The sequence below is a fragment of the Camellia sinensis genome, chromosome 12, assembly GCF_055761805.1.
Source record: "Camellia sinensis isolate YWXY chromosome 12, ASM5576180v1, whole genome shotgun sequence".
NCBI classification, from domain to species: Eukaryota; Viridiplantae; Streptophyta; class Magnoliopsida; order Ericales; family Theaceae; genus Camellia; species Camellia sinensis.
In genome coordinates this window covers 85,903,805-85,915,630 of record NC_138972.1, presented here as the reverse complement: position 1 = coordinate 85,915,630, position 11,826 = coordinate 85,903,805, and the positions used below count along the sequence as shown (strand labels likewise).

General features: G+C 35.8%; 1 protein-coding gene across 2 annotated transcripts; it reads right to left on the bottom strand.

Moving 5' to 3' along the window:
* Positions 1-2,814: 2,814 nt before the first annotated feature.
* LOC114297832 (uncharacterized) lies at positions 2,815-11,328 on the bottom strand. Of its 2 annotated transcripts, none has more exons than XM_028242305.2 (11): positions 10,803-11,328; positions 9,890-10,186; positions 9,689-9,797; positions 9,505-9,598; positions 7,360-7,447; positions 7,153-7,236; positions 6,166-6,262; positions 6,002-6,089; positions 5,716-5,821; positions 5,543-5,635; positions 2,815-3,529 (listed from the first exon to the last, which is right to left on the bottom strand). In XM_028242305.2, the coding sequence occupies exons 1-11, from the start codon at positions 10,995-10,997 to the stop codon at positions 3,140-3,142; spliced, it is 1,641 nt and encodes a 546-aa protein (XP_028098106.1). In that variant the 5' UTR covers positions 10,998-11,328; the 3' UTR covers positions 2,815-3,139. The 2 variants fall into 2 exon arrangements, with proteins under 2 accessions (XP_028098106.1, XP_082755263.1); XM_082899137.1 differs by having other exon boundaries at positions 7,360-7,435; positions 10,803-11,298.
* Positions 11,329-11,826: the final 498 nt, after the last annotated feature.

The window sequence follows — 11,826 nt, the reverse complement described above, 5'->3', positions numbered from 1 at the left end:
TAATTTTAAGGATAAATTATAAATACACCATTTGAGATTTTTTTAAAATACAAAATGCTTCTTGTGATTTAAAAAATTACAAATACCTCCATGTTAGTATGTATTTTTTTTTTAACAGAATTAAATAAAAAAATAAAATTCATAATTGTCATCTTATACAAAATAAAATTACCTAAATTATTAATTGAAACATATTTCTAACATCATTAAAAATTGTTAATTGACTTGATAATTTATTAATAAAAGAGGCGATTTGTTGTAAAATTAAAAATCTCATGGGTGAAATGTAATTTCTAAAATCATGTGGGACGATTCATATTTTAATCAAACCTAAAAGGATGTATTTGTAATTTACGCTAATTTCAAATAGGTTTCTATTTTCAAACATATTTGAGTTCGAGGGAAATATTATACCTATATTATGGTGAGCATGATTATACACTATGCGAACCACTCAAGCCGCCCTCTTGGCGCATTCCCTAAGCCGTCCCTTTGGCGCATTCCCTAAGCCGTCCCCTTGGCGCATTTTGTTCCTTTTTAAACAGTCTCCTAGCACACATGGTTCCTTTCGAAGTTGCCCCTTGGCGCACTTCTTCATCTGTTACCATCATCGTTTAGCACCATGTCATAATTTACGTGTGTGCCACGTTGGTTCAACACTTTCTTCTTCTACAACGGTCCAACATGATCATAAACTGTCTCTCGGTATTAATTCTGTTAGCTTCGGTCCAAGGTTCTGAAAAGCGGTTGCGGTCGCCGTAACGGTGGCGGTGACGCGGTTGCGGTTGCGGGGTGTAAAGGCCGTAGTGTAACGGTTGCGGTAACCGGAACCGTGAATTTTTTTATTTTTCGCACAATTTGAAAAAAACTTACCGATACGCATATTTTTTTTCCATGATCATATATATTGGGTTAAAAATAAATATTGATCAATTTTTGTAAATTTTTAAGTATGATCCAATATATTTCATATTTTTAAATCATTATAAACTGAGTTTTTTACATTTTATTTTAATAATTAATAACTTTATATTATACAAAAAATCAATCACTAACTATTATATATAAGATAAACAATGACAAAAGTAAGAGAATAAATAAGAACCTAAATATATATATATATACATACATATTTTAACCAAACTAAATAGATAATGACCACACTTATTATTATTATTATTATTATTATTATTATTATTATTATTATTATTATTATTATTATTTTCAAACAATATAAAGATAGACACACACAAACAAAATGATTTAGTGATAGCAGTTGAATAGAATAGCATAGGTCTTACAGTTTCAACAAATCAATAACATGTTCTTCATCTTTCGGGAATAGAATAGCAGCTGAATCAATAACATGCTCTTTCCTCTTCTCTCTCTCTCTATCTCTTGCCCTTCCATTTTCTCTCTTTAGCTTCCCTCTTCTCTCTATCCCTCTTCCCTTATTTTTAGCTTTTTTTGGTGTGTTTTTTCGAAAGAAACAGTTTGAAACCGTTACGTAACAGTGCGTAACAGGCCATTACGGCACTGTTACGACCGCTATGGTAGCCGCTACGGCCGACACACCTGTGAATCTCAATCACACTGCAAAAGCGGCCGTAACGGGTGGCGGTATCTGCCAGAACCGTTACGTAACGACGTTACGTAACGGTTGCGGCCGCTTTTTAAAACCTTGCTTCGGTCATATTCCTACAACGGTCTGACATGACCATAAATTATCTCCCCGACCTGAACTCTGTTAACTCCAACCTTGCTTCTACAATAGTTCGACACAAGCATAAATTGTCTTCCAATATTAATCCCAGTTGCTCCTACAACGGTTTGACACGACCATAAATTATTTTTCAGCATTATTAATTATATTTTATTTTATTTTCTCTAATTCTCTTTCCAAACTCAATTGGTCTCTTTACAACTACCTTGACAACCACCTTGTGTTTGAGGGAGACTGTTAGTGAATATGGTATGTATATTTATTATACTATGGGCTGGTTTGGCAACCTTAGAAAAAGCTAAAAAGTCAAAAAGTTATCCAAAAAGTTAAAAAGTTATCACTATTTACCAAAAAAAATATTAAAAAATTAATATACAAATATTAATACATATAAAGAAGATGGCCCAAGATTGGCACTGACATGATGAACTAGCCAGTGACAGAGACCAAAAAAAAAAAAAAAAAAATTATGTCTATATTCACTAAATTGGATGGTAAAGTTGAGCCCGTGTGGACCCACCATGAGTCCCATTTTAATAATCTGAACCGTCAATATGTAAAACTCATCTAGTACTATATGCCTGTAAAAAATCACATCTATCGAATATCGCTAACTACATGATCAAATTAATTTTGTATAAAAATAGATGGTGTTATAGTTAACAGTTAACAAAAAAAAAACTAACACAATCAAATAGCTATCGATATCCAATCAACATGATTTTTTACAAGAATATAGTACTCGACGAATTCTACACATTCAACAGTTCTGATTAGAAAAATGAGACCTGTGGTAGGCTCCCATAGGCCAAACAACACCATACAATCAAAGCCCGAGAAGGAAACAATATTTTCTCATCTACTCACCCTGCCAATCCGTACGGCCTCCTACCCTATCTTCTCCTACACACTTATTTTTACAATTTTTTAATACACAACTTTTTATAAAAAGTCAAAAAATTAACCCAATCATCCATATTTTTTTCCTCAACTTTTTAATCCAAAAAGACAAAAAATACACTTATTTAAAACACCTCAAACAACCCCAATATATATTAGATGCTATAATTATATTTTACTATATTAAGATATTTCCATGAATTTTTGTTGCCCCCTCTTATCTTTGCCTATATGGGCCTTTTCATTGTACCGTAAGATACATAATATTAAATGCATACATAATATAATATTCTCTTTCTCTCTCTCTTAGATATTGTACCGCACATTCATTTTCATCTCTTTTCTTCCTGTGGTTAAATTGAATGCTACTCTTATACAACAGGACCGTTTGACTAATCTCACTGCACATGAGAGAAATTCGACTCGGTATGACCTCAATTATGTTAAAAAAAAGGGGCATAAATAGTTATATACTCAAATTCTATAAAACCGCTTTCGGCTACACCTTTCTAATAATTATTTGTAGCTAGAGCTGCCGATTTTGCTTGACGATGTTGTCTTTCCCTTTGAACTAGAACTTGAAGTGGCTTTTGAGTTGCTTGATTGTTGATCCCCGGGTCTCATCCAAATTTTCACATGCCCTTCTCGACAAGCAGTGAGTACAGATTCCTGGGTAAAAATTAAGCCAGATTGAGGTTCAGAGTGGACGCGGTGGGCGACTAGTGGGGAGAGCTTTGGAACGTCTCTCATGCTTGGAGCGGGTTGGAGAGTGCCCGCTGGGACTATGCTGTCCCAGTGAGATGATGGGCTTCCGCTGCTGAATGTAGGGGACCCACCAGGTGGGCACCGGCGAAGTGGCACTACAATCTCGTCCATAGACAGGTCCCAGAGAAGCAATTGTGTGTCCTGCTTAAAGATGGAGCAAATTATAATTTGCATCAAGTTCATTAGAAGATAGTGACAGATCATGATAGATTGTTGTTACACAAATCAACAGTATGAGCCATGTGATCAAAGTGAATGCATATGTACCACATATAGGATTTGAAAAACCCACGTGACCATAAAGACAAACAATCATCGAACCGTTATCTATGCAAGCATTCACTAATTCTATATCTTGAAAGGCTATAGTAGTTAATAGTGGATTCCAATCGCCAATTATGAAGCAATCAAATGTGGAACACAACCCAGTTTCTCTTCATTTCCTAAGAAGAATTTCATTAATATTAACTTGATTTTAAAGGTGGACAACATAAAATACGAGCCTCTACACACCTCTCAACACCAATCAAAATTTTGTAAATTGACGTTCCTTCTTAATGTAAAAGAATAATGCCAAAACCAACATCGAGGACATTGCAGTCAATGCCAAGAAACACCGACAAAAACTAACAATGGTGAGCAAAAAGAGATTGTGAAATTATTGTGGCTTCCCTTAGTTGCATGTATATTCTAATTCTTTATGAGTAGGGATGGCAATTTGAAACCGATCCGACAGGGACCCGACCCCGATTGAAACAGTTTTTCCCAGAAAATATTCCCGACGGGCCGGGGATGGAATTTGAAAATAAATCCCCGACCATTTTCGGGCCGGGGACGGTGATATGTTCCACAGTCTCGGCCCGTCCCCGGCCCCGTACCCGGTTCCCCGAAATGAAATGACCATTATACCGCTGTCTATATATATATGTTTTCCCTCTTTCTTTTTTTATTTTAGGGTTAGGGGGACACTGACTGAGACAGTCTCTTCTCTCTCTCACTTTCTCTTCTCTGTGTAGTCGGCGTCGTCTCCATCCGTAGTCGGCGTTGTGTCTCTATCCACGGCAGTACGTTGCTCTGTCGCCCCACAGTCAGCATCGTCTCTCCATGTGCGACAGTACGCTGCTCCGTTGCTTCCTCTTCACCGTCGTCGCCTCCTCTGACACGACGGATATCGCCTCCCTCTCTCTCCATCTCTCTCTTTCTCTCTCTCTCACTGGTTTGATTTTTTATTTTTACATTTGAGGTCAGATCTGTTAGATCTGTTGAAAATAATGTTGTTGTTGTTGTTGATGATGTTGATGTTGATGTTGTTGATGAATTCGTGAAGAAAATATGGAGCTGATTTAATTGTTGTTGTTGTTGTTGATGACATTCTCTCTGTTAGATCTGTTTAATTATTGTTGTTGTAGTTTGAAGAAATTATGGAGCTGATTTTTTTTTTTTTTCTTTTGGTCGGGGAATTTTCGGGATCGGAGAAACCCGATCCTCGTTAAGGGGCGGGGGTGGTGATGAGCATCGGGACCGGGGACGGGGGAGTTTCCACCATCGGGGATCGGGGACGGAGAGGGTGATCCCCGACCCCGCCCCAGCCCGTTGCCATTCCTATTTATGAGACATGCATCAACAGATTAATTTATTAATTTCATTGAAAATTGACACGGGCTCTGTCTCATATTTTAAGATAATGAAAGCTGCCTTGTTCTAATTCAGTTTAAAGTTTTTCCAAACTTGAGTGGGTTGTGTTCTGTCCAATTAACAATACATAAACATGATCTAGGCAAGAAGATTATTAAGGGGAAAATATATAAAAATACAAGTAGATATAGACGTGGGTTTTATCACTGAAAGTTCCAGATTAAGTATGATATATAAATGAAACTGAAACTATAAGCACAGGATAGTCACTTGAGCCCACACAAAACAAAAAGGTCTGAACGTTAAAGCATGGGATGAGGATGAAGGGTTTGAATAATAGACTGTGAGAGTGAGAAATAGAGAAATAGGAAGCTAGCTTTATATTCATAGATTATGCATGAACATTTTATAACTTCTTTTTCGGTGATGAGTTAGTAGCACACATGGTTGAAGATGATTTATCACCTAATTAATGGCATAGAATGGGGTATGCTAGATTGAAAAGGAAACGCAACAAACCTGACCGACAGAACCAAAGCGATACATGACATTTTCTCCTGTGTCCTCTGAATTTGGCGGAGACCAATATGAGTCGAAAGCGACTCCACTGACCTGCAAGCCATGGAGTCCATGTGTAAGACAGCTACTCAAAGAAAGCTAATTAAAGCAGATTAATTCAATCAAAAACTCACCCATGAGTTGTGCCCCTCGCCCCATGCTACTACCTTTCTATCTTCCATACTCCAAACCTGAACTAGATCATCTTCACCGCCAGTCAAGATGTATTTTCCATCACCACTGAGAAAGGTATGCACAAGTCATATGTGATCATTTCTAAAGGTTTTTAATGGTCCTCTTAAGAAAAATAGAAAAGAACAGCAAAGATGATATGCGAGCAGACTGAAATGGAAATCATAATTAACAAATCCTAACTAATCAACGACTACTTATGCAGGGCAACAACAAAGCTGTTTCTACCTCCAGGCACAACATAGAGGAGCGCCATAATAACTTTTGCCACCACAAATCAGTTGTTCATTTGAGAAGTCAAAAACTCGTAAATAACCTACAAAAAATATTGTTATTAGCACCTATATACAGTTGGCACATGTCCACGGAAGGGTGGCAGATAAACACAATACCATCTCTACCAACAGTCGCCAAATATTTCCCATCGGTTGAGAAAGCAATGCTATGAATAGAACCTTGGCAAATATGCCATCTCATGATAGGATTACTCTGCAAAGAAATCATAGATAGACAAAAATGAGGTAGGTAGCACTACTGGCAGATAATTACCCAATTTTTCTAAATAATTTTCGAAAAACAATTACTAGAAAAAAGAGTTAAAACATTATAGGCGAAGTTAAGCAAAACACTATGGATTTATACTTGTAAATTTCTCCAGACCTTTTTATTTCTAATTTTTCATTGTTTAAATTACAATTTCTTTTCCCTCTCATTTTATTGAGGTATAAAGGACAGTTTTAGTTTCGATAAAAGCGGGTACAATGCTCTCCTACTCCACTTGTGCATTAGGATTGCAAAATCCAATAATATATTAGTGCATACTTGTACATACATGTAAAGAGATGGATTTTTGACATGGTAAAAATTCTTGGACATCACATAAAATTATACCTGAGGGCTACTAACAACCTAACAACCAAACAGCCACCATTCTTTACAACCATTTGCACCTGGCAGTTTCTTGACTTTTTTCCTTCTTCATTTTTTTCTCCTTATCACCTTCTTAGGCTAGAGAAGCAATAATTCCCTTGGGATTTACAGACTTGATTTGGCTAGCTTACATCCAAGGATGAGCATGAAAAAATAAATTTTTTTTCCTTTCTATTCTTTTTCTTACCCCCTCAAAACAAAATTTTCTTTTTCTCACCCATGAGATTAATTCTTGCTACTTTTACATTTTTGCTAGCCAACATTTCACATATCAGAAAAGCACACAATGCAATAACCATTTTCATTGCTTCAGCCCCAGCCCCAGCCCCAGCAATTCAATTTTGCACAATAAATACTAAACACCAAACCGGATAGAAGAGGCAAAATCCTAGGACCGCATGCTAAGGTATCTATCCAAAAATATTGCCAGAACATGAAATACTAATTACCTTACTAGACTTTGCATGTGCAACAGAAAATTGAGTCTGATCCTTGATGATTGGGAAGGAAGCATCACCAGTACCATCCTTGCTCTATCATACATTAAAAAAAAAAAAAAAAAAAACCTACTCTAAATTCAGTACATGCAATAGAAGTGGAGGATGAAAACTGAAGCAGACAGAACATAGGAACTTCTAATGAAAATTGACGCTTGCCTTTTCATATACGTACAAGTTTCCATCAGCATGAGCAACAACAAAAGCACCATCACGCCCGGGTATCCATGCAACACTAGTACATCGACTATCAAAAACAACTAGTTGGTTGCTCATTCATAATAACAACTAGACGTTATAACATCAATATCATGACAAAGCAGCATGTTAATTAATAAAGTTTATAAGCTTAGGAAAAAAATATATTTTTGGCAAGCTTATAAAACTAAGTAAAAACAAAATCCTTCATGTTTCCCACATAGGCCATTTAGAGGTGCTTCCACCACATATTTCTCTCCAATCAACAAAATGTGATTTTCCACAGCACAACAGCAATCTGATGGCGTGCTCAAATTAACCTTATGAATCAACCCTAACTTAATTCTCAATAATTAAAAAAAATAATAAAAAAAAAAAAGAGGAAATGTTGCATTTAAAATTTAAAAATAAAAAAAAAAATCTCTTGTATATTCACTCTCTAAATTTTAAGATGTTGCAATATAAAAACCAAAGTAAAAATAATTTCCATTCGAGTAGAGCAAAGGTGGCCAAAATTAGTTAGTTCTTTATACAGTTATTGTCTTTCCTATATACAGAGAGCTAAGTAAGGACTGCAGAGACGTAAGAGAAGAATCGGATATCAACTGGTCATCTGATTAGAGAATCATTATTTGATTTCCACCTATACTGTGTAATCACTAAATTATGTCCTGCCAGTTGCTCAAGCCCTTCCCTCATCTATGGTTCATACACAACACTGTTATGAAGCCAAATTCTCTACTTATGTTAGTATGAGTATGACCGTTGTTCCTGACCAACATAGTGGGTCAGCTTACTTCCACTTAAGGCTGGTGGATGAAGGGTCCAAAAGTTCTCCTGATATACTATTACAATCTTCACATGATCCATGCAGCTGATCAAATTATTCTTTGATCCACTTTCAAGTTTTATCCTACAAACCTATGCATAGTAGCTCCATCAAAGATAGTGTACTAGGCAGCCATCATTGGAAATTGGTTTTTCGTTTTCCTTGTTTTTTTGTTTGTAGTGTATTACAAATTTAAAGCAAATTTCGTACGTATGCACCTTATTGTACATATATGGAAAAAGTAAAATATGTGTTCACAAATATTTACAAAACTTAATAAATACAAAAAAAAGTTTGTTTTTTGTACTTTTCGCATGTTAATATTTTAAAGATTTTTAAAAATATTTTTATACGTTTATTGTATTATGTTAGATTTTTAAAAATATTATAAAGATTTTAAAAATATTTTTATATACAAAAAAAATATTTTATATGTATACACCTTGATAAATTTGTCAACAACCCCCATGTTTCCCCCAAGGCACAGGTCACTTCATGCTGCAAAATTGTCCTTGACATTACTTTACCTGAGAGCAGGTCAGGTGAAGTTTCACTGGTTTAACTCAATTTTCCCACTTCTAATTATTTATATTATTTTATTATACATCTTTTCATAAAAAGTTAAAAAATTATTCTCAAACATACAAGTTTTTTTTACATCATATTTTAGCCAAAAAGTCAAAAAGTTACTAAAAAAATATGTTCCCAAACGAGGCCTTAGTTTCATGTCGACAAGGTAAATTTGTACCCAACCCAATCATTATATCAACCAACCTCATCCTCTTTTGTATTCATATTCCTAGACAATGTTATCAGAATATTTCCAAAAGCTTCCAAATGAATGCCCAAAACCATATCTAGAAATACATATGAAAGTACGCCCCCAAAAAATACACGTCAACTTTTAATTTTAATCTGCCTCCATCACATCTTCAAAATAAACTTCAACCACTACTGTTGACAATAACCCGTTCAACTTTCCAACTTTAGATATTTCGGAAGAATCAAGGGAACAAATCCATCATTTTTTTTATTAGATAATCAATTTGGAATGTTAAGCAAATGAAAGCAATTTCAGTGGGCAGCTCATTTGTATTCATCACCTCTCACATAATAAATAACAGAAATCATAAAGGTGAAGTATAAGACGATCAGCCTCCAAGCATAACCAGAACAAGAAGACAATCCAAACTATGAGAGAGGCAGAACATGACAATTAAGTTCGAGCAATCAAAACAACGGATAACAGAAACCAAAGATAATATATAATTTCTTGCCTGTTATTGGTAGAGGCCTCTTTGTTATAATGTTGGGCACCTACAAGTTTTTTCCCAGCATCTTGTAATTGCTGTCTCAAAGATATTGAGTAGACTACAACAACAAAAACAAAACAAAGCAAAGTAATATAGTTAATCCTCCATTAAAAATCCACTTCTATTAATTGAGGGCAGTAACTCTTACCATCCCCAGAGTTCAGTCCAATCAGCAAGTCATGCCCGTCCTTGGCTTCAGAATCAAAGGCATGACAAACAGGGTTCGAATTACTGAAGTGTATCGCTTTTATTGGATCCTGCACACAAAACATTCAAATCTTCTTACCAATAGTTTCAAATCAAAATGACCATTCATTTGCAAAAATGTGAGTCAACAACATCAAATTACCTTATCCTGTGAATTAAGGTCGCCGACATACAACGTATCGCCCACATTAAATAACAAATACGTCCCTTTGCCATCAAAATTCGAATTAAGCATAGAATTAGACCCGTTCAACCCACCCATCGATCCGTTCCTACTAGCCCCACCATTGGCTTTACTCGTCCCATTAAGCCCTCGGCTACCATTGCCACTGCCCAAAAACTTCGCTGCCACATACCTCACTCCGCTGCTGGCACTGTAGCTTGAGCTCGGCACTCCAACCTCCTGTGTGGTCCTTTCCTTGAGCTGCACTAGGGTTATCTAAACAACACAATGAAATGTCATTCATTTCAAATCAATTACTAGAAACAGAAAAACACTCGCACACAAACATAGAATTTGTGTGGATGAACAATAAATAAAGACGACACACATTAATTCTATTTGCTTTGTATTGAGAGAGATAATTTAGGTATTATTAATTTCATAAATAGCAATTTTGGTTTCTCAACAAATCACATCATTTTTACATTTGTTTGGAATCATGAATTTGGATAGTGTTTTAAAAAGGAAAAGGAAAATGTGAGGAAATGTAAATAAAATATAAACTAATTTTTTTATTATCTATTGCCCTTTCTAAATCCCTATCCTATCCTATCCAAAAATCCATATCCAAAAACACAAGTCTAACAAACAAAACAGAAGTTATAAGGAATTATACTTTCTCACCATTTCTTTTCTACTTAATCACCCAAACAAGTGACTACAGTCTTTCTCACCGTTTCTTTTCTTTTCTTAGCAAACAAACACCTCAATCCAAACGGACTGTCTCAAGCCGAGCTAGGGCTATTTAGACAACGAGACCAAATGAATCGAATTCTAAACACAAACTACACACATATATATGAGAGCTAGGAGGAGAGTGAAGAGAGTGGACCTGAGTGACGGATTTGCCGAGGGCGTAGGGGAGGAGGCCGGGGGGATGAGACTTGTCGGAATGGAGTTTGAAACGGCCTTCGGGGGTTTTGAAGTAGGTTTTAAGCCCTTGCGACTGAGAATTTGCGGCCGAAGACGGCGACATCGAGCCGTTGACGGCTATGGAGGTGGTGGTGTTGCCTCTGTTGTTCATCATGACGACGGCGATGATGATGATGATGATGATGATCGATCTTGAGGCATGCGGTCATGTCAATTCGGTTCTCTCTCTCTCTCTCTCTCTCCGTCGCTTTTTGGCCTACAGTTTGTTGTCTAGTTTTTTTTGGGTGTTTGAAAGAGAGATTTGGGAGATTTGACTTTGGAATCGCAGACTGTGGAAGAGAGAGAGAGAGAGAGAGAGAGAGAGTTCACTATCTCATTGATGAAGGGGTTTGTGTTGGGTTGGGTTGGGTTGGGTTGGGTTGAAAAGGGGGAGGCTTTCGCCGGTGCGAATGGTAGCGTGTTGTTAAATTTGTTGGATTTATGATAGTTTTATTTCGATAATTTGAAGCGCTTAGTATTTATAAATTATTTTATGTTTATATAAAATTATATTATCTAAATTATTTTATGTTTATATAAAATTATATTAATTAGATATTAATAATTTTTTTATCAGAATACATTTTTTATTAATAATTTATTTTTAAAATTATATTTATTATTGATTAAAGAGTTAGGGCTGGTTTGGGGTGTTCTAAAAAAGTGCACTTTTTGTCTTTTTAGACTAAAAAAGTTGAGAAAAAAATATGCAGGTTTGGGTTAACTTTTTAACTTTTTATGAAAAAATGTGTATTAAAATATTGTAAAAAAAAGTGTGTAAGAGATGATTAGTGAGAGGTGGCCCCAGCCGTACAACCGGCTGGAGTGAATTGGCTATGGAAATTATTGCCTAATTTTTGTACAAAGCATTGGACGGTTTTGTTTGGCCTGTGGGGGTCATCACAGGTCCCATTTTAATAATCTGAACCGTTCAATGTGTGTAA